Source organism: Phodopus roborovskii, unplaced genomic scaffold, assembly GCF_943737965.1.
Source record: "Phodopus roborovskii unplaced genomic scaffold, PHOROB, whole genome shotgun sequence".
In the NCBI taxonomy this organism is placed as follows: domain Eukaryota; kingdom Metazoa; phylum Chordata; class Mammalia; order Rodentia; family Cricetidae; genus Phodopus; species Phodopus roborovskii.
The window spans coordinates 48,882,824-48,903,830 of record NW_026126407.1 but is presented as its reverse complement, the minus strand read 5'-3'; the positions used below and the strand labels follow the sequence as shown (position 1 = coordinate 48,903,830).

The window sequence follows — 21,007 nt, the reverse complement described above, 5'->3', positions numbered from 1 at the left end:
TAGGATAGAGGCAAACATGACTGGAGGAGAGAGTGTCAATGTGATGATGGCTAATGATGGCTCTCATAGGCATCTCATGCCCAGCCCAGATTTTTTTTTTTTTAAACAGAGGCCAAAAATACACACTTGAAAAAAGATAGCATCATCAACAAATAGTGATGGTCAACTTGGATAATTACATGAAACTTAATTCTTACCTCTTATCTTGTACAAAATTCAACTCTAAATGGACCAAGGACCTCAACACAAGACCAATTCCCTGAATAAGGGAATACACTTCGACTCCCAGGCAGGAAAGGGTTTTTCCAACAGGGTCCTGGTAGCATGGGCATTAAAATCAACAACAGACAAATGAGACCACGTGAAATTTAAGAAGTTTCTGTACACAAAAGACATAGTCATGCTGGGTGGTGTTGGCACACACCTTTAATCCCAGCACTTGGGAGGCAGAATCAGGAGGAACTTTGTGAGTCTGAGGCCAGGCTGATCTACAAAGCAAGTTCCAGGTCAGACAGGACTGTACAGAGAAACCCTGTCTCAGAAAAAATAAAAGACACCATCATTTGTGTAAAGAGACACACTATAGAATAGAAAAAGATCTTAATCAGATATACATCTGACAGAGAGTTAATATCTGGAATATACAAAGAACTAAAAACAAAACCCTAAACATCGAGAAAACAAGCAACCCTATTATAAAATGGGGTGTAAAACCAAACAGTTCTCAAAATATGAAATACAAATGACTAAGAAAGTAAAAATTGTTCGGCTGGGACTGGAGAGATGGCTTGTTAAGAGCACTGGTTGCTTTTCCAGAGGACCTGGCCTCAATTCCCAGCACCCACATGGCAGCTCACAACTGTAATTCCAGTTTCAGGGGATCTGACACCTTCACATGAATGCACATAACGTTAAATTATAAAAGAAAACTGTTCAGCAAGCTGGGTGGTAGTAGCACATACCTTTAATCCCAGCACGCTGGAGGCAGAGGCAGGGGGAAATCTCTAAGTTTGAAACCAGCCTGGCTTACAAATAGAATTCCAGGGAATCTAGGGCTGTTAACACAGAGACACCCTGTCTCAAAAAATGAAACAAAACTAAAATTAAGAAATTCACAGGCAAATGGATGGAATTAGAAACATTATTACCTTTAACTGCTAGCTATAGGCCACAACCCAAAACCAAAAAATCATTCTGAGTGAGGTACCCAAATTCAGAAAGACACATGTCACATGTTTTCTCTTGTTTGTGGATGTTAGCTTTGAAACTTCAGATTTGTGTTGCATCTGGAATATTCTCAGATGTCCAGAAGCTACTAAAGGGCTTTGTAGGTACACAGGACTTGGGGAGAATGATGGGACAGGAATTTATGGATAAATCGGGGTGGGTGGGGCAGGTAGAGAAGGGTTACAGGGAGGGATGACTAACACTAAAGGCCTCTTGAAAAAGCCACCTGGAGACCTATTGCCATAGAAGACTCCTAAAACATAAATGTATGTGAAGAGTATGACCGGATAGCTCTGCTCTGGAGCACTAGCTTCGCCTTGAGGTTGGGTTCTCAGCATCCACACAGCACTCCAAAACTATCTCTTCACTGCAGCTCTTCTAGGAGATGCCATCTTCAGGCCTTCCAGGGCTCCAGGCATGCTCACTGGTGCAGACATACATGCAGACATAAATATACATAAATCAAAAAGCAGTTTAGTATTGCTGCCCTATGGCAAGGGCACAATATCCCTACTAGACACTACTTGCTAGAAAACAGAAACCCCAATACCAGGGATGGGGTCCCTCTTTGTGGGTTATTGGCTATTAAGATCCCATAGACCAGTACTTGGGAGGCAGAAGCAGGCAGATTTCTCTCTGCATAGTGAGTTCTAGGACAGATCTCCCCTCCTTGCAAGCATTACAGGCCGTTGCCAATACTCTTGGCTACCCTTCATGACTGACTAGAACCCTATTGATGAAGGTAACAGACTGGATGAGGAATATGGAGAAATCAGGCTGGTTACTCATTTGGGAGCTTCACCCCTGCTACCCAGACATCAGAATGTATGGCAAAGCCTGTTGAGATGGCAGCTGCACCAGAGACAATGGGAAGTCCTGGCTCTGAGGACTCAGGAGGAGCAGGGATTAGGGTCTAATTCTGATACTAAGGCTGTCATTTTCCAGACAGAGCAAGAGAATGATAGAAGGTGAGCTGTGGGCAGCAATGTAAGTGGACAACAATAAAAGTGACTCTGAGGTGCCTAAAGGGAACATGTTTAGGTACAAATGCAAATAGGAGTCAAAATTCTAATCTGATAAATAAAACTACATAAAAAATGATGAAAGATTAGCTGGTCGAGGTGGTGCAGTTCCTTGCGCCCAGCTGTTGGAGAGTAGGGAGCTGTTAGCGAGTTACTGTGATGTGTGAGGGCAGGGCTCAGGAGGCTGATTGAGTCTAACCAAGCTGTCAAAAGCCTGCTAAGGCTTCCATACCACACAAAGTGGTGCTTGGAGTGGATGGGAAGATTCTAGCCCAGAGTAAAGCAGGGACTCACAGGCACTGCTGCCTGGCCCCTTTTCCCAGCAGAGACTAAGGCTGGCCACTGGCCCCACAGCCTTGCTGAGGCCGCACTTTTACTGTGTAAACTGTTCTGTGGCTCTGGGCGGAGCCTTACCCCTTGCCGATCTATAATTTCTCAGAAAAGAAGCTGAGGAATAACCTGGAAAATGCCCTGGAGATGGAGCGGCATAGTGGAAACCACAGCCCCCTGACCCTTCCAGACCTGTCCACTTCCTCTGTCTGCTTAGACATAGGTCCTAATGTCCCTCAACCACCCCCCAGAAAAGCTGCCCTTCCTGAAGCCCAGGCACTGGCCCCTCCCGTGTGCATTCCCACCACCCCAGGCAGGGCAAAGGTCACAGCTGCCAGGCCCTGGAGGAAGAAGCTGAGATGTGGCTCCGGCAGGGTGAGTGGAGCCAGGCTGAGCACCCCACGAGCCACCCCTTACCTAACCTCTCCCAGGCAGCATGTTTACCCCTGCTAGGAAGTAGCAGGTAGTTAGAGCCTCCTTGTTACTGAGGGCAGCATGAAGCCTGTGGAAGCTGGCTGGCCTGGCTCTTAAGTCCTGGGCACCCCACTGTCTCTCTGGCAGACTTTCCTAGGAGGGTTGTGCAGGGGAAAGCAAACACGAGGTAGCTGGCGGCCCGGCCAGGTGTTCCTAGAAGAGGCCCTGGGGGAGGGGCAGTGGCCAGACATCAGCTGACCTAGGGGTCATAGGAGAGCTGAGGCTGGGCAAACCCTGGGCTAGGAAGCACAAATGATAGGGCCCACTCAGGCTGTTAAGAAACCCCAGCTCAAACCAGGCTGTGGTGGCGCACACCTTTACTCCCATCACTCCGGAGGCAGAGGCAGGCGGATCTGTGTGAGTTCAAGGCCAGTCTGGTCTACAGAGTGAGTGAGTTCTAGGACAGCCAGCTGTCCCCCCTAAAACAAAACAAAAAACAAACAAACAAAAAAGAAACCCCAGCTCAGACAGCATGCTAGAAACATAGGCAGAGCTATAAGAAACAGGCAGCATCTGCTTACCCTGACACAGCTATCTGCTCAGTATGGGGGTGAGTGGGGGATTCCTAAGGATCTGAGGGCTCCCCTAGAGCAGCCTCACCTTCACTGAACCTACTTGGAGAGAGGGCTCTGTACTTTGAGCACCAAGTCCTGTAAGGCTACTCCAAGAAGCCCCTACCTTCAACACCTACAGGGGCAGCCTTCAGGGCCCCACCTCTCCCGAGGGAGACTTTCTCCCCTGGACCATTTGCACCAAGAAGCCCTGCTGTGGAGGCTGGCTACCCAGCATGAGAGGGTTAAAGGAGACGAGTGTGGGGCAGGGCCAGCTTAAGGCTGCCAGCGCTGGCAGTGAGGAAATCCACAGGGCAGCAGCCTGCACATACCCTGCCCTCGCTCACTGCCTGCCTGCAGCCAGTTCTGTACAAGGCACAATGACCCAGAGGACAGGTGAGGAATCCATGTCCCCTGCCACTTGCTCTGAGGGTATCTGGCCTTCGACCCGGAGCCCACTGGGAAAAGCTTCAGTGGGCTTAACTCAGGGTGGGTTGGTGGGGATTCTTGACTGCGTCTTGGATACTACTAACTGACACCAGAGGGTCTGTTACACTTTCCCTTGGTGGTGGTACTGGGGAGGGGTGGGGGTGGAGGTGGGGGGTCAAATGAAGGCAGGACAGGCAGGAACAAGTACCTAACCCCTGGGTATGACAAGGTTCAGAAAAATGAGGGCTCAGTGTTCCCCACGATCCTACCACACAGTTTGGTGGGACAGTGTTAGCCGCAGCCTGCAATCCTTCTAGCTACTGTTCTTGCGGGCCTGGGCCTGGGTGAGTAGGAAGCCGGTGTCTTATTCCTTGCCTGCCTTTGGTGCGCTACCGTGATGCCTGGGTCTGCCCCACCAACTCTCACTCCAAAACAACCATTATGCAGCTATGCCAGATGTATACTGCATAGTTGCACGGAACATAGTACTGTCCTGTCCAACCTGAGCTGGAGCTCTCAGCATACCTGAGGCAGATTTAGAATCGAGGTGCTGGCCAGGTCCGAATGAGTTGATGTCTGGTTGAGTGGACAGTTGGGGTTTTCTAGACCCCATTCTTCTGCCGGCAGGTGGTAAAGCCTGCACATACTGGGGAGCAAATAGCACCGGTGTACTCCCTCCAGCTGGGGCCCTAACAGATCAGGAGTGCCCACTTGCTGTCCAGGCGCTGAGGACCACAAATGAATACCCGGGTCTATTCCAGAATATTCTGGAACAGCCAGGTCTTGGCCAGCAGCTCGGTTTTGTTTCTCAGCCTGACTGTTGTGTATACCCCAGAGGACACACACTGCCACATGGCCTAGTGGCCAGGGCCCAGGTTGCCTGTGAAGCCAGGGTGAAATGGAAGAGCCAAGCCCTCAGTGTCCTTGCAGTGAGATGGGGACCACTACTTGCTGGTTCCATGAGCTAGAAAAGTGAAGTTGCTTCAAAGGATAGGATCTAACTGTCTACCATTGTCTGCTTGGTCTCAAAGTGGGATAACCACAGGTCTTGGTGTACAAACAACACCCTTCTCTTACAGTGGCTGGGGACTAGGGAAGCCCAGGGGTTGGCTCACATCCTGGGCTATAGTCCTCTGGGCACCTCCTTGCCAAGCCCTTCTCCTTACAGGAGGCCCAGCCCTAGTGGTGCTTCTGGCTTTCTGGGTGGCACTGGGCCCCTGTGACCTGCAGGGGACAGATCCTGGAGCATCAGGAGATGCTGAGGGCCCCCCGTGCCCTGTCATCTGTTCCTGCAGCTACGATGACTATACAGATGAGCTCAGCGTCTTTTGCAGTTCAAGGAACCTCACACGGCTGCCCGATGGCATCCCAATCAGCACCAGGGCCCTGTGGCTTGATGGCAATAACCTCTCCTCTATTCCCTCAGCGGCTTTCCAAAACCTGTCCAGTCTGGACTTTCTCAACCTGCAGGGCAGCTGGCTAAACAGCCTGGAGCCACAGGCACTGCTGGGCCTGCAGAACCTTTACCACTTGCACCTGGAGCGGAACCTGCTCCGGAGCCTAGCTGCTGGCTTATTCACGCACACACCCAGCCTGGCCTCACTCAGCCTGGGCAATAACCTCCTGGGCCGGCTGGAAGAGGGCCTATTCCAGGGCCTTGGTCACCTTTGGGACCTCAACCTCGGTTGGAACAGCCTAGTGGTACTGCCTGACATGGTGTTCCAGGGACTGGGTAATCTCCGTGAGCTGGTGCTAGCTGGCAACAAACTGGCTTACCTGCAGCCTTCGCTCTTTTGTGGCTTGGGTGAGCTGCGAGAGCTGGACCTGAGCAGGAACGCACTGCGCAGTGTCAAAGCCAATGTCTTCATACACCTGCCCAGGCTGCAGAAGCTGTACCTGGACCGCAACTTTGTCACAGCTGTGGCCCCCGGTGCCTTCCTGGGCATGAAGGCACTGCGTTGGCTGGACCTGTCCCATAACCGTGTGGCCGGTCTCTTGGAGGACACCTTCCCAGGCCTGCTGGGTCTGCATGTCCTGCGTCTGGCACACAATGCCATCACCAGTTTGCGGCCGCGTACTTTCAAAGACCTACACTTCCTGGAGGAACTGCAGCTTGGCCACAATCGCATCCAGCAGCTAGGTGAGAAGACATTTGAGGGCCTGGGGCAGCTGGAGGTGCTGACACTCAATGACAATCAGATCCAGGAGGTTAAGATAGGTGCCTTCTTTGGCCTCTTCAATGTGGCTGTTATGAATCTCTCCGGTAACTGTCTGAGGAGCCTCCCAGAGCGGGTGTTCCAGGGTCTGAGCAAGCTGCACAGCCTGCACTTGGAGCACAGCTGCGTGGGCCGCATCCGCCTGCATACTTTCGCTGGTCTCTCAGGGCTGCGCAGGCTCTTCCTCAGGGACAACAGCATCTCCATCATTGAAGAACAGAGCCTGGCAGGGCTCTCTGAGCTCCTGGAGCTTGATCTTACTGCCAACCAGCTCACACATTTGCCCCGCCGGCTTTTCCAGGGCCTTGGCCAGCTGGAGTACCTTCTTCTCTCACATAACCGGCTGTCGGCACTGTCTGAGGATGTCCTGAGCCCCCTGCAGCGGGCCTTCTGGCTGGACATCTCACACAACCGCCTGGAGGCGCTGTCTGAAGGCCTTCTTTCACCACTGGGGCGGCTACGCTACCTCAGCCTCAGGAATAACTCTTTGCAGACCTTTTTGCCACAACCTGGCCTGGAACGCCTGTGGCTTGATGCCAACCCCTGGGACTGCCGCTGTCCCCTCAAGGCACTTCGTGACTTTGCCCTGCAGAACCCCAGCATTGTCCCCCGCTTTGTTCAGGCTGTCTGTGAGGGGGATGACTGCCAGCCAGTGTACACCTACAACAACATCAGCTGTGCTGGCCCTGCCAATGTCTCAGGCCTCGACCTACGAGACATCAGTGAAACACATTTTGTGCACTGCTGACCCTGGCTACTACTGGCCTGGTTTGGCCTCATGCTATCCTGTGGTCAGGACAGTGTCTCACTGTTACTGAAGCTAGCAGCGGAAGGAAGGACACCTGCCCATCTCTCTAGGGGACAGGTCCTGGGCTGCTTGCTCACTTCCTGGAATCAGGGCAGTACTGGCAGCTATGTGACCTAAACTCAGAAAGGGTGGGCGCAGGCCAGGTGCGCCTCAACCAGGAGGGGAAGGCTCCTCAGCAGTCCCTGCTGGCAACAATTAAAGCAAGCACTAAGCATGGCTTGTGACCTTGAGTGTGAACTTGGGAAAGGTGAACTTGTGGTCTTACTGTCCTTTGTCCCCAACCCTTCTATCCTGTCCTAGTTCTGCCTGAGCCCAGTTTGTGCCTTGCTGGTGTTGGGAACATGTACCACTTCATCCTGCTATGCACATGTCCTCTTGGGCTTCTTAGGATCCTCTCCTCTAACGTAAGGATCTGCAGGCACTTAAATCTCCCCAAACCCTGACACTGCATCCTCCCTCAGAGCAAGACCCTGGGACCAGGTGGGGTTCTCACAGCTGTCCAGATCTCAGGTAGTCTGAGCACAGGCTTGAAGGTCCCACTGCCCCACTGTTGGACAATAACAGCTGGCCAGGTGGTGGCACACACCTTGAATCCCAGCACTCAGGAGGCAGAGGCAGGCAGCTCTCCGTGAGTTCGAGGCCAGCCTGGTCCTCAGAGCTAGTTCCAGGACAGGCTCCAAAGCAATACAGAGAAACCATCTTGAAAAACCAACCAACCAAACAAAACCAGTGATGCTGGGGGTGGGGGCAGGTAGGAGTTGAGAGCAGCACCTTCCCCTCTGACTGCAGGAACTGCCCCCTATAAGGCTCTCCAGGCCCCCAGTCTCTCCCAGAGACCTCAGCTTTGCCCCAGGAAGATATAACAGGTCACTGTCTGCTTTCCAGAGCTCTCTTTCCTGTCCTTTCCAGGAAGCAGGACTGTGACTCAGCTCACACTTGAACGCGCACCCTATGGCTTCCAGCTGCCCCAGGCCCTCAGTAATAAGTTTCTGAAAACATAATATGCCAACACCCATCCCCCAAGACAAGACAGATATCCTCACCATGTCTTCAGTCCCCTCCCCTTAATATCTTTAATAATATTGCTTATTACAGTCTTACAGTGTAGCAAAAGCCATCTCACTGAGGACAGAGGGATCTGGACGCTGGGTTCTTCACAAGGAGGGGTGATATGTTTAATGGCAGATTCCTGTTAGTTACCAGATGTGCCTGTAGACCACACAGTATCACAGAAGGCTCCAAAGCACAGCCCTTGTGGGCACTCAGGGTCAGACAGGATGAGAAAGTACTGGACAGCTCATGTATGGTGTGGCTGTCTGAGTAGCCTGTGGATCTGGGGCAGAAGGGACTAGGGCCAGACAAAGCCCATAGGCTGGAGGTTAAGGCTGCAACTATCTCAAGAAACTAGGGCCCAAGCCATCCTCTCAGCTACAGACTAGTGGGAAATGTCACTGGGCTGGCAGGATGATCTCTGCATGGAGGTAATCACAGAGCAGCCATTGCTCCAGCCAGCAACTGCAGCTCCTACAACAGTCCTGAGGACCTCTGCTCCCAGAATTCCTACAGGCTGTTAACAGCACCCAGCATCAGGAGGCTGACTGTCAGGAGAGCAGAGCAGGCATCCTATGCAGAACTTTCTGGGCTATGGAAGTGAGTGCAGAATATGCGGTGCTCTTGGGAAACTCCTGGATGAAGTCACGGCCCTCCTCCAGGCTCCTGGTAAGCTGGGGGTCTAGGGGAACAGAGCCTGCAACAACAAAAGCCATGGAAGGGTTGACAAGATGGCTCAGTGGGTAAAGGTGCTTGCTGCTAAGCCGGATAATCTGAGTTCAATGTCCAGAACCTACCTGGTAGAAGGTGATGAGTGACCTCCAGAAACTGTCACCTGACCTCCCCATACACACTGTGGCATATGCACACCCACAAACCCCTCTATGATGGACAAATAAAACTAAGAGGAGACCTAGCAAAAGACTGCAGCAGGTGAGGCGTGACCTCCCACTTAAACAATGTGGGACAAGTGGCAGAAGCCTGGTATCCTTGAAACACGCACTCCCAAAATGTAGCTGGGTGGTGGGCAGCCCACGTAAACCTCAGATTGGACACTTATACTGAAGCAAGGCCCAACACTTCTGTCAGTCCCACTCAGAAGCCTGGTAGATGGAGTTGGGGGCCCAGCTGGCTTGCTCTTGACACTCACCTAAAAAGGGGACTCCAGTCAGCTGGGCCAGCTCCTCTCCACCACCCCTGGAGAAGACATTGGTGCACTCCTAGGAAACAAGGGGGGGGGGGCTGTGAGGGTCCAGTTTGCAGAGCCACTCACCACGCTGAGACTCATGGCCAGGGTGAGAGCTCCAGCTGGTGCAGAGAGCGCACCCAGGTAGTAACAGTGTTCTCTTTAGCCGGGAAGTCACTTACCTGAACTGATGGACAGGGACCTACTTACCCAAATTCTCTGACTTCTTGCCCTTTCCTGTACTCCCTCAGACCCTGAAATAGCCCACCAATCTTCCAAGACTCACAGCGCAGTGTGGGCAGGCAAAGCCGCTCATGTTCTCTATGACCCCTATGATCTGCAGCCCAGTCTTCCTACAGAAAGTCAGCTCCCGCCTCACATCCCCAACAGACACTGCCTGTAGATCAGAGAAAGAACCAAGTAACCAGCAGAAAACATGGCCCACTACAGCCCAACCCAACCAGAACAGACTCACAGACAGATGGACAGACAGACACACACACACCCCAGGTAAGGAGAGAGGAGATGCCAGTGATACCTGTGGTGTGGTGATCACAAGGGCTCCCAGGGGCCTATAGGGACGCAGGGCTTCCACAGTGGCCATGTGCTCATCAGAGGTCCCTGGTGGTGTGTCCACAACCAGGTAGTCCAGCTCCCCCCAGGCCACGTCGGACACAAACTGCTTTATCAGTGCTGTAAAGACCCCAGAGACCAGCAGTAATCTGATAAAGGGTTAGGCAGGGGAGGCCCATCTTGTCCAGCCCCAGGATCTACCAGGTGCTACTGGGCAGCTCCCAGGGGACAATGGGACTAACTGCCATATATGATAGCAATGGTTCTTGATCTGCGAGGTTAACTGGGGAGGCAGAGTTCCTGGGCAGCTGTACCACCTGCCAGCACCAAGCTGTCTCGACATACTCCACCCTACAGGGCAGGGCTGTAGCTGACCCCCATGAAGGCCCCAGGGGAGGATGGAACCTCCAATCTAAGGTCTGTGTCCTCAAGGCCAGAGAAAATGGTCTGGCATGACCCTGGCCAGCACACCCAGGAGCAGCAAGGCATGCACTCTAAGTGTGCTATTCTTCCCAGGTAGCCTCACTGCATCAGGATGGCTTAGCATCGCCTCCTTGAAGCTCAGCAGTTGGTCCATTACACACTGTGGGGCCTCAGAGCCGAGCACTGAGTCAGGACAAGGCTCTCAGTAGACCTCCTTTCTAACTGAGATGAACTTGGAGTGGCTAATGGTTTCACAACAAACTCTTGTCACTCCATCCAGAGGCTGATACTGTTGTCATAGTGTGTGAGGGGCTTCTCTGGGTCATAGGGGTGTGCATATTCTGCTGGGTAGGCACACATGAGCAGTGGAAGCATTCCAATGGGACAAAGTCTCCAATACCAAGAGGCCAGGGCTGGATTTTGACTTTACCCAAAGGCAGCAGCCATGATAGAAGGGAAAGTAGCCACAATAAAGAGGCATTAAAGAGTCAACTGGGGGGCTCCCCCTCACTGAGTCCTTACCATGTTTCTTGGGACCTCTCCACACCACTGCCTCATCTGGGTTTTCCAGCAGGAAGCCCACAGACATGAGGGAGATGGTCTTCTCCTGATCCACAAAGACAGGCACCCAGCCCTGGTCACACTGGTGCACTGCCTTGCCTTGTGCACGGAGCATGTGTGGGATGCTGGGACCACACAGGTCTACATCTAGGATTCCCACCTGAAAGAAGGCGGATGCTGAGGGGTGGAAAGAAGCCTTCCAAGTTGCTGGTAGCTAGAAATGATAAGTGCAGCAGGTTTCAACCCTGGGGTGGAGGGGGGATACGGGGGGCCGCTCACCTTTTTGCCTTGGTGGCGCAGTGCCAGGGCCAACTCTGTGGAGATGGTACTTTTCCCAACGCCACCCTTTCCAGAGAGGACAAGGATGATATTTCGAACGCCGGCCAGGTTCCCGGGCTCTGGTGAGAGACAAGGGTTGGGGTGTCCGGAAAAGCGACAAAGGCACAAAGGCACCCAGGTAGAAGGTCTTCTAGAAGTTCCAGACCTATCTCGGTCTCACTTCTGTCTGACATGGGGCAACTGAAGGCACATGCACATGTGACACCGTGTATGAATGCTCATTTATGATAAATCCTCAAACCGCCAACTCATTTCAACAGACACAGGGGAAACTAATGGTACAGTTTAGCACAGCTAAGCGGCACCTGTGCACGAATGCATAGACTTCACATCAGAGTCCACAGAGGGCTTCCAACTTTCTGGGAAGAGTAATGCTGAAGACCTAGAGCAGCCTTAACCGTCGACAAGTGCAAGCGCGTCACTCGGCTGGCTCAGTTAACAAGGGGACATGACATGCATCGGTGTCTCCGGCTACTCTGAGTGCAGGTCACGGGTAAGCCGCTCTACTCGGTCCGCCTTCACACTTCCCCGACCCCGCATGCTCACCAGCCACCGCCTCCATCCCGCCACTAGCTGATCTTCGTGGCTCCCTTACGCTTCCTCTCCTAACTCTCCGAGCTTTGAACCAATAGCAACAAGAGTCCGCCCCTGACTCACTTTGAGCGGCCTAGTCACGCATCCTTCAGCCAATCAGGTCACCTCTTAGGCCCCAATCTTGGCAACTGATAATGACGCCACGGACACAGACATACTTCCGCATGTTTGCCCAATGGTGATGCGAGAATCTTTTTTGACAACTCTAGCGAGGACCAGTAGGAATTTTGGGTCAGGATTGACAGATCGTACAAGCCTTTGGACAGCAGTTCTGTCTCTCGAGACCCGCCCCCGCGAGCAGCCGGGAGAGCCCGCCTTCGGCTGCCCGGCCAATGCGGCGCGGGGGCGGGGATTGTTTGCGTCGCGGCCGGAACGGAAAGTGGGTCAGCGCCGGCGGAGCGCGTTGGCCGCAGGTGAGCCGCGCCTGCCCAGCCCGGCCAGGCCCGGCGGGCGGCGCGCTGACCTTGCAGGCGGTCAAACCGGCATCTCTTTGTTCCCCGGTGGTGGCGCCCGGGTTTCTGGGCGGAGACCTCGGAGCCAGGCGCCAGCAACATCGCCGTAACGAGATCCGCGAGCCTCTGGCGAGGGAAGCAACCTCTGGCTCCGCGGAGGCCGAGCGGGTCCGCGTCCCGGGACGTCTCTGGTTCATTCATTGGGTTCCTACTGTGTGCTCCTCCTGCACGGCGCTCACCCAGCCCCACTGCTGCGGAGTGCTGGGCGCGGCCGCGCTCGGCCTCTTTGTGGGTAGGGTAGTGCAGTGGGTCCGCAGGGGATGAGAACAGAGCTGACTATTAGACCCAGACGTCCACTTGGGAGAGGAGGTCCAGCTCTCCTGTAGCCTTGCATTTTGTCCCAAGAATGACGTCAAGGCCCGAGTAGAGTTTAGGGTTGTGTCAAAGACTGAATTGGGTTTGTAGTGCGTGGAGCGGGATGGGTAAGAGGGAGTTGTGTGGTGCAGCGAGCAGTGGGTCTCTAGCGACAAGGAGGAACCACTTCAGGTGTGTTGGAAGAAGGGATGTCAGGAGTGCATGACAGCTGTGTTTCTGGCATGAGGAACTGGATGTTGGGGATGCCATTTGCCAAAGTGGACAGCAGAGGAGGAGGAGCAAGTTAAGTGTCATATGTCTGAGGGGCAGCAGCTCCTGAACGGAATGCAGAGATGGGCTGGGGCGTCTCCAGAGTTATGGGTGTCTGGGTTGCGTTTCACACCATCGCCCTGGGCTTGATTGAGGTGCTCAGATACTGGAGCCAGGTATGAGCTTGTGGGAGTTCCTGGAGCCTAGGTTTACTGTCTAAGGCCCTGGAGTCCCCATCCTTTCGTGGGTCTATGGCTTAGCTTGCTAGGTTGCCCAGAAATGCCAGGGGGCAGAGTTGTATGGTTTGGGTATGGACTTTGTTTGAGTATTATGACACATTACGTGTCTTTAAGGCTTACAACTATTATTTTTTTCCAGGTCCTCTCCACTATGGCCCGGCGTCCACGGAGTAGCAGGGCATGGCACTTTGTTCTGAGTGCAGCCCGCCGAGACACAGATGCCCGAGCTGTGGCTTTGGCAGGAACCACTAACTGGGGCTATGACTCTGATGGGCAGGTAGGTCCCAGTAGCAAGGTGGGAATGAGCAGTGTATGGATGGGGAGTGAAAAAGACTGAGGTAGGCGACTGGACTGCCTCCTGGAAGGAGGGCTCTTTGGCCTGGTAAAGATCATGTAGCCTGAGTGTGACAGAGATTCAAAACACAATTCCTTGTCCAGGGAATGTAAGTCCTGGACAGTGCTGGTCAGTGTGCAATGGAAGCCTGTTCATCAGCACTGCCAATTTCCAGAATCGTTCCTGCAAACTTGGTTCGCATCTTCTGGATATTTTTGTTTATAGTGTGCCAGTTAATGTGTAGATGCCAGAAGACACTTTTCTTTCCCCTTTGTGGAGTTCTCTCCTTCTATCTTTATTTGGGATCTAGGGATCAAACTTAGGTTGTCTTTGATGTACAATAGCAAGCATACACATGCTGAGCCTTCTTGATGACTCTGGATAGTCACTTTATATTCATGTGTATAAATATTCACCTCATATGTTGTGTATAAAAGGATCTATGATGTCTTTTTCCCTTTTTGAGACAGGGTCTCTGTGTAACCCTAGCTTTCCTGGATCTAGGCCAAGCTAGCCTTGAACTGAGAGATCTACCTGCATCTGTTTCCCAAGTGCTGGGATCAAAGGTGTGCGCCACCATGCCCAGCTTCTTTACTTTTAGAAACAGTCTCACACTGTACCACAGGCTGGCCTTGGAGTTAAGGCAGTTTATTTATTGTGTGGGCACATGTGTGCTCTGATGAGTATGTGGGTCAGTTCTCGCCTACCATTTGATACCCTTGCGATCAAACTCAGGTCATCAACATTTTTTTTTTTTTTTTAAATCTATAGTTCTTGAAGTTCAGATTTCTAAGATCTCTTTTGTGGCAGACTCTGGGCACAGGGAGGCCCAGGAATGCAAGGCACAGGGCACATACCAGCTTGATGCACCTGACCAGGCTCCTGGGGGTGGCTCCTGATTTGTCTTGCTATACTGGATTGGTATTCTGGCTCTGCCCTTTATTGCCTGTACACTGATGTCACGGCTCCCTGCAGCACAGAGTCCCTCACCAGCTTGTGAGGAAAACTTGGAAGCCATAGATTACTGACTTGGTCAGCAGTGTCCAAGACCCTTGGGGGCTTCAGAACTTGAGAGGTCAGCCCAAATTTTCAGCTAGACCCAATGACAATGTACCCTGGAGCAGCCTATGTGCCTCTTCCTGTGTCACAGTCATCACTGAGGGATGGAAGCAGCGACACACACGCCTGTCAAGTGATGAGTTTGCAGTGCCATTTGTCAGGTGCCAGTTAGTTCCTGGTGTCCCTGGGCCCTTTGTTGGGTTGAACAATATCCTCCCTCCTGTCCTTGGTAGCTACTCACCCTGACTCTTGCTTCAGTGCCTTGGCTTTAGGTGATCCTGTCTCTGTCAGTGTGTACAAGGTCTGCTCTATCTGGGGTATAAGCCTTTCCTTTAGGCAAGATAGCTGTTCTGGTTGGCTTCCAAGGAGCTTAAGTTCACGTTGGTTGACTAAATATCCTTTGTCTGGCTCCTTGTGGAGTTACTACTCCACAGCTTGCAGTTGGAGGTCAGTTTCTAGTCTCCCCTCAGCTGTCTGTTGCTGGCCACTTTCTCCTTGCTGGTGGTACTGTCCAACCACCATGATTGTTCTTGGGATGTGGCATGTGATTTGGCACCTTCCTCGAGGAGCTGGTGACATTGCAAGCAGAGGACAAGATAGTGGAGACCCTGCATTTTGGAAGTAATATGGGGTGAAAGATCTGGTCCAAGCTCTTGTTGGCTGAGTGCTCCCATCTAGGGAATGCAGTGCTCACCTGGTACCCATAACAGGGCTGGCCATGTGGCCAGACAGATGTAACTCTTGAGTGGATGGTAGAACTGACGTGGCCGTCTGCTCAGGTTATAGAAGGGTCATGGCCTGTGTGGGGCATGGCAGGGCCAGACAGCTCAAGAAGGCAGAGGCCAAAGCTTCCAGGGCTGCCAAGCCAGCTAGCCTAAAGCACCAAAACAGGGACCCAAGGGTCTGCAGAGCAGCTGAAGAGGAATAGTGTCAATAGCTGGAACTTGACCAGCCTAGCTTTGTTTACACCTCCACCAGGCTCTGAGGACTGAACTCAAGCCCCAAGGACTGCACCTTTGGAGGAGTTTGCTGCAGCTGGGGCTTGAAGCAGCCACACTAGTCCATTAGGACTCATTAAGTGTGTTCCTTTTGCCTTCAGTGACCTTGTATGGGGTGGGAACACACATCCTAAGGCTTAGGTCTTAGGGCTATGAAGAGCTGGATGTTAGACCTTACTGACAGCACCAGCTCCGTGGCTTAGGAGACCTTGAGCTACCTAGAGGGAGGTGTTGGAGAGCCCCATCTCATGTGGGTTTCTAGCTATGCCAAAATGGGGCTAAAAGCTGTATATTGAGTTTCAGAGTTCCATTAAGAAGCTGAGGGAGCAGTGGTCACCCTCAGGCCACCTCCCCAGGTCACTGTACTCTTTCAGGCATAGAAGTCAGTTTTAGCACTGAGGTTGCTTATGCTGGGCACTGGAGAACCCCATGAGGTGTCTGGGTTCTTCTCCGGTGGATATGAGAAGGGATCAGGTAGCCTGGCTATGGGGAAGCTGCCATAAATAGAGCAATCTGCCCCTTCCCTCCCAGCACAGCGACTCAGACTCTGACCCTGAGTACTCTTCCCTGCCACCATCCATCCCCAGTGCTGTGCCTGTGACAGGAGAGTCCTTCTGTGACTGTGAGGGCCAGAATGAGGCTACCTTCTGCAACAGTCTACACACAACACACCGTGGCAAGGACTGCCGTTGTGGTGAGGAGGATGAGGGTGAGTGTCCTGTCACCTCCCCAGGGGTGGGGTAGGGGGCCACTGGGCAGGTACTGCTTTGCTCCAGCTCTGCCTTGTTTGCACCCTGTCTCACAGATTTTGATTGGGTCTGGGATGATCTGAACAAGTCCTCGGCCACCTTGCTGAGCTGTGATAACCGTAAGGTCAGCTTTCACATGGAGTACAGCTGTGGCACGGCAGCCATTCGGGGCACTAAGGAGCTAGGGGATGGCCAACATTTCTGGGAAATCAAGATGACCTCTCCTGTGTATGGCACTGACATGGTAAATGGCTAGGCAAGAGGGTAGCTGCCGTGGGCCCTGCCATAGGCCCCTAACTAGCCCAGCCCCAATGTTTACAGATGGTGGGCATTGGGACATCAGATGTAGACCTGGACAAGTACCACCACACATTCTGCAGCCTGCTTGGCAGGGACGAAGACAGCTGGGGCCTCTCCTACACTGGTGGGTATTGCCTGGGTTGTAGGTAGTGCTGGCAGTTGCTACAGACCTCTCCCAGGCTTACCCATCTACTGCTCCCAGGGCTCCTCCATCACAAAGGTGACAAGACAAGCTTCTCTTCACGCTTCGGCCAGGGCTCTATTATCGGCGTACACTTGGACGCCTGGCACGGGACACTGACATTCTTCAAGAACAGGAAGTGCATTGGTGAGGGTGTCTTCATGACCAGGTCTCAGCCTGACCTTGGAGACCGGAGAGGGAGCCTCTAGGGTGGGGTCAGGCAGTCTGTCATCTGACGTTCTCAGGGGTGGACAGGGCTGAAGCCAAGCTGGGGTTAGCAGGCTAGAGCTGTCTTCTCTTCAGAGTAGCAAGAGGTCTTCACCTTGGTGCATTATGGGAGGAGCTCCCTGGCATCTGATCTACATGGCACTTCAGGCTGAGTTTTCCTTCTAGGAGTAGCTGCCACTCGGCTGCAAAACAGAAGGTTCTACCCGATGGTGTGCTCCACAGCTGCCAAGAGCAGCATGAAAGTCATCCGCTCCTGTGCAAGCTCCACCTCCCTGCAATACCTGTGCTGCTATCGCCTGCGCCAGTTGAGGCCAAACTCAGGGGACACCCTTGAGGGCCTGCCCTTGCCCCCTGGCCTCAAGCAAGTGCTGCATAACAAGCTGGGCTGGGTCCTGAGCATGAACTGCAACCGCCGAAAGTCGCCTGGGCCCCCTTCTGGCACAGCCACAACTGGTGCGGCGAGCCCTGAGACCAGGCCCTGTCAGAGGAAGCGCTGCAGAAGAAGCTGACTGCTGCAGCTGGAACCAACTGCCTTCTCCTGTGCCTTCCAGGGCAGCGGTAGCGACAGTGGCAGAGGGAGGACTGAGGTCTGTCTAGGCTTGCCCCCATCTCCCTTAAGCCAGGACAGTCTTTGTTGGCCATGGAGTGTGGAGGCCATTCTACCGCATGTACTGGTAGGCAAGCAGCACTCCTGTTTGTGCTCTGAATTGCTGTGTGTCCTGGGAACAGCAGCCCAAACACTTCTGGACCTAGATTACAAGCCTGGGATGCTCGCTGACTCAGTGATACACTTGGCCCAGGGAAGAGGACATGCGCTATTCCAACCCACAGGGCTTTGAGGTTTTCCTGACTTGCAGCTGCATGTTGTCAGCTCTTGCCCATTACAGAGTTATCAGTGGGCCCTGCGAAGGGTTTTGTCTCATTCCCATAGGCTATAACATTAAAAGAGTCCTCAGTAGGGCCTGAGTTGCCTGTGCCTATGGTTTACCTTCCACTGTGTCTGTCTGTCCTGCAGCTTCACCCTAACTGTCCAGAAAACAGTGGGAGTGGGAAGTGCCCACATGGGCACTCAGCCCTGCCACCAGGCTTCTGGCAATCAGTTCAGGCTAAAGGCTCACTGAAGCCCCAGTCACTCCAAGGCTCTTGCTGCCTACTAACCTCCAGATTCTTCTGTTCACCGTAGCTTCCCTTATCCCCTCACCTCCCATGATGCTTTAAATTGACCAGAGAACCCCTCAGACTGGAAAAAGTATGGTGGATGAGCCCAAACCTCGCCTGCCTCTCAGTGACTGTCAGTCTCTTGGACAGGTGTGTCTTTTTCTGTTGATGGGCAGGAGGCAGCCCCAGGGTGTCACAGGTGTGGTCAAGAGCTCAGGTCTAGCAGGAGGTCAGGGTTGGTGGTGGTCAAGAAGACACAGATGCGGCGTGAGATGTCAGGTCCCACTCTGCGGGGTTGCCTGCCTCTGTGGACCTTCACAGGGAGGTCAGCTAGGAGACTCAGGCGTTCCTGCTCAGTGCTGCAGTCCAGTAGAGCCTAGAGTGGGCACAGGTGTGAGTAAGTGGGCTGTAGGTTCTAGTCCTGGTAGGGGGACTTGGGGGATTCACCTGTTGCAGAAGGCGGGGGGAGGGGAAGGCAGCGACAACAGCATCAGCCACAGCTGAGCTGACCCGATTGAACTGTCTGACTTGCCGCCGCCACACTCCTCGGAGCCCAGAGCCATCTTTGGTCACTCGCTGACCTGAGGCCCAGTGTCCTGCTGTGCAGAAGGAAAAGGCCAGGGAGTCTCGGTACTGCCTGAAATGAGGGAAACCCAGACAGACACTTTGAGGACCCTTCATCTGTACAGCCATCCAGCCCTGTCCCCACCCCCACTCAGTCCCTCAGGGTACATACTTAGAGGGGCGCTGAGAGAGGGCCTTGGTGAAGGCACACACATACTGACTTAACTCCTGCCATGAGGCCACCAGCAGCACATCCAGGTTTTCGTGGAGTTGAAGCAGCACCAAGGCCTGTGGTATATAAGAGTGGGTTCGGCTGAATGTCCTGAGGAATGCCAACCCAATTATGCTAGAAACCAGGCCGAAGACAGCAGCCCAAGTGCAGAGACCAAGGCCAGCCATCTAACTCAACTCAGCGGCAGCCCTTACCTCTTCCACCTCAGGCCAGCTGACGGCCACCTTGGCATGGCTGTCCTTTGACTTCTTTAGCTGCCATGTCTTCTGAGAACTGGGTTGGTGAGACCTGAACAGAGGGGACCTTTGGGCTCACAATTCTCTTGCCTTTGCAGGGCCCACCCAGGGCAAGTGGGGCCAGCTGTGACACAGCAGCCTCTAGAGGCAATCCCATTTTTTTTTCTTTTTTTTTCTGGAATCCCATCCAAGCCAACCCTACTGGTTTAGGGAGAGTGGTACCACAGGTATGCATCCAGTCCAATGACAGCCAGGTGGGGGCGGGTGGGACTGTCGGGGGAAAGCCAGGGCATGGAGCAAGGTGGGCCTGTGATCTGAAAGCAACAAGAACAGCCACATACTTGTTTACAGGAGGGCTATGGCTATAGGCCCATAGTATGGCTGGTTTCCAGAGGAAAGAGGAACTGGATGCTGCTCATAGGTCCTGTCTGTTCTCTGGGGAATGCCTCTGCTTCCTTAAGGCCCAGGAGTACACAGGCACACTCCAGGTTTTGGTGCAGAAGTGAGCCAGACCCCTTTCCTCTGGTCCACATCCACACCCAGGTGGCCATTGGCTGGCCACCCAGCAAGTGCTTGACAAATGTTGGCCCTTGGACACCAGGACCCACAAAGAGTTTAGCAGAATTGCGCTTCAGGCAAATTGATCAGTTAGGCCAGTATTCTAGGTTCCTCCTCCACCCCCCAGCCAGTTTGCAGCCCAGATCATCATTCTTAGTTCCCCCAAAGGACCTTCAATGCTCTTGTGTCTAGAGCACTCAGCAGGTTTCTTCGTATTACCCTCCTATGGTAGCACCATCCCATCCCATCCCAGACTGGGAACCAGCCCTACAAGACAAGTAATAGGTCTTTCCCCAAGTACCTGGGTCAGCTGCATAGCACTCTGAAGAAACTCCTGGGGTTCTAGCAGCAGCAACTGTTCCTGTTCATTCTCAGCCCATGCCTCCAGAGGCACCTGTAGGGGACATTACAGCTGGCCACCTGTGTGGGCCCAAGCCCCCTTCCCAATCCGTTGCCCAGCCACCAAACACTTTTAATAACTCCAACTCGCCACACAGTGAAGTTCAGGACTGCTCCTGAGAAGTCCCAGAGTACAAAACTAGCCCAACTCCATGAACAGCAGGAACCCCGACCACATTCTCATTGCCACCAGGAGATTCTGGCAGCGGCTGAATTCAGGTTTCTTGTGTTAAGAAATGCGACTTGAGTATCCTCCAGCTTTTAAGTTACTGCTGTATGAGGCATGAAAGATGAATGCAACTACTTCGCCAGCCAGAGGCAAAAGTGAACCCTGAAATAAGACTGGCACTGGGCTGGTGATAGGGAGACACTCACACTGCTAGGGGCTGGGTCGGGCCTTACAACGCTCCACTGCAGGCTGCGGGACCGGCGCAGCGGCTCAATGCGGCATTCACACCCTAGCGTGCCCAGCGCCTCCATCAGGATGTCGGAGCCTGCATCTTCCAGGACAGCTGGGCCCGGCAGGCGACAGTTCGGTTATTCCACCCTCTCCCGTGAGGGCTTGTGGGTGACGACGCCACCCTGATGTATGGCCAGCCCCAAGGTCCCAACCTCTCCGCCCCCGGCCCCGCACCTGGATCCACGCACACTGCCAGACGACTCAGGACCTGATCCGCCCGTAACGCTTTGGCCGCAGCCCTGTGCTCTCTTACTGTACTCGAGACGTGCGTACCAACCTCCCTAGGGGCGGCACCTTCGCCATCTGAGTCAGAGATCTCCCAGGTATGAGGTCGCCGCTGACCCCGACCCCGACCCCGGCCTCGGGCGCTACACGGGCTCGTGACTCTCCTGGGTGCTACCTCTTCCATAGCTCCCCTTTCCTACAGCTTCCGGATGTACCCGGATGTTTTTG

At 53.5% G+C, this 21,007-nt stretch overlaps 4 protein-coding genes across 7 annotated transcripts; 2 read left to right on the top strand and 2 right to left on the bottom strand.

Moving 5' to 3' along the window:
- Window positions 1–2,871: 2,871 nt before the first annotated feature.
- Igfals (insulin like growth factor binding protein acid labile subunit) lies at window positions 2,872–7,268 on the top strand. Of its 2 annotated transcripts, none has more exons than XM_051181170.1 (2): window positions 2,872–2,954; window positions 5,202–7,268. In XM_051181170.1, exons 1-2 carry the CDS (start codon window positions 2,939–2,941, stop codon window positions 6,995–6,997), a joined length of 1,812 nt encoding a protein of 603 aa, XP_051037127.1. In that variant the 5' UTR covers window positions 2,872–2,938; the 3' UTR covers window positions 6,998–7,268. The 2 variants fall into 2 exon arrangements, with proteins under 2 accessions (XP_051037127.1, XP_051037126.1); XM_051181169.1 differs by lacking the exon at window positions 2,872–2,954 and adding an exon at window positions 3,887–4,000.
- A 939-nt stretch (window positions 7,269–8,207) lies between these two features.
- On the bottom strand, window positions 8,208–11,843 carry Nubp2 (NUBP iron-sulfur cluster assembly factor 2, cytosolic). Its single transcript, XM_051181174.1, has 7 exons — window positions 11,736–11,843; window positions 11,130–11,248; window positions 10,812–11,010; window positions 9,832–9,986; window positions 9,580–9,690; window positions 9,258–9,327; window positions 8,208–8,804 (listed from the first exon to the last, which is right to left on the bottom strand). Exons 1-7 carry the CDS (start codon window positions 11,749–11,751, stop codon window positions 8,659–8,661), a joined length of 816 nt encoding a protein of 271 aa, XP_051037131.1. The 5' UTR covers window positions 11,752–11,843; the 3' UTR covers window positions 8,208–8,658.
- Window positions 11,844–12,099: 256 nt separating this feature from the next.
- Window positions 12,100–17,923, top strand: Spsb3 (splA/ryanodine receptor domain and SOCS box containing 3). 3 transcript variants are annotated; one of them, XM_051181165.1, is made up of 7 exons: window positions 12,100–12,196; window positions 13,238–13,375; window positions 16,021–16,198; window positions 16,295–16,482; window positions 16,560–16,662; window positions 16,741–16,866; window positions 17,113–17,923. In XM_051181165.1, the coding sequence occupies exons 1-7, from the start codon at window positions 12,116–12,118 to the stop codon at window positions 17,454–17,456; spliced, it is 1,158 nt and encodes a 385-aa protein (XP_051037122.1). In that variant the 5' UTR covers window positions 12,100–12,115; the 3' UTR covers window positions 17,457–17,923. The 3 variants fall into 3 exon arrangements, with proteins under 3 accessions (XP_051037122.1, XP_051037123.1, XP_051037124.1); XM_051181166.1 differs by having other exon boundaries at window positions 12,154–12,527; XM_051181167.1 differs by lacking the exon at window positions 12,100–12,196 and having other exon boundaries at window positions 16,077–16,198.
- Window positions 14,060–20,963, bottom strand: Eme2 (essential meiotic structure-specific endonuclease subunit 2). Its single transcript, XM_051181168.1, has 8 exons — window positions 20,729–20,963; window positions 20,470–20,606; window positions 19,997–20,089; window positions 19,360–19,451; window positions 19,096–19,189; window positions 18,842–18,957; window positions 18,553–18,742; window positions 14,060–18,481 (listed from the first exon to the last, which is right to left on the bottom strand). Exons 1-8 carry the CDS (start codon window positions 20,961–20,963, stop codon window positions 18,311–18,313), a joined length of 1,128 nt encoding a protein of 375 aa, XP_051037125.1. The 3' UTR covers window positions 14,060–18,310.
- Window positions 20,964–21,007: the final 44 nt, after the last annotated feature.

Coding starts and splice junctions, on each gene's coding strand:
- Nubp2 (XM_051181174.1), bottom strand. Junction 9,987..10,811: donor GAGAGGTCCCAAGAAACATG/GTAAGGACTCAG, acceptor GGGTCTTTACAG/CACTGATAAAGCAGTTTGTG. Junction 9,328..9,579: donor TTGCCTGCCCACACTGCGCT/GTGAGTCTTGGA, acceptor CTTGTTTCCTAG/GAGTGCACCAATGTCTTCTC.
- Spsb3 (XM_051181165.1), top strand. CDS start 12,116: ATGCGGCGCGGGGGCGGGGATTGTTTGCGTCGCGGCCGGAACGGAAAG. Junction 12,197..13,237: donor GCGGAGCGCGTTGGCCGCAG/GTGAGCCGCGCC, acceptor ATTTTTTTCCAG/GTCCTCTCCACTATGGCCCG. Junction 16,663..16,740: donor CTGGGGCCTCTCCTACACTG/GTGGGTATTGCC, acceptor TACTGCTCCCAG/GGCTCCTCCATCACAAAGGT.
- Eme2 (XM_051181168.1), bottom strand. CDS start 20,963: ATGGAAGAGGTAGCACCCAGGAGAGTCACGAGCCCGTGTAGCGCCCGA. Junction 20,090..20,469: donor CCGACCCAGCCCCTAGCAGT/GTGAGTGTCTCC, acceptor TGTCCCCTACAG/GTGCCTCTGGAGGCATGGGC. Junction 19,190..19,359: donor GGACTGGATGCATACCTGTG/GTACCACTCTCC, acceptor CCCTCTGTTCAG/GTCTCACCAACCCAGTTCTC.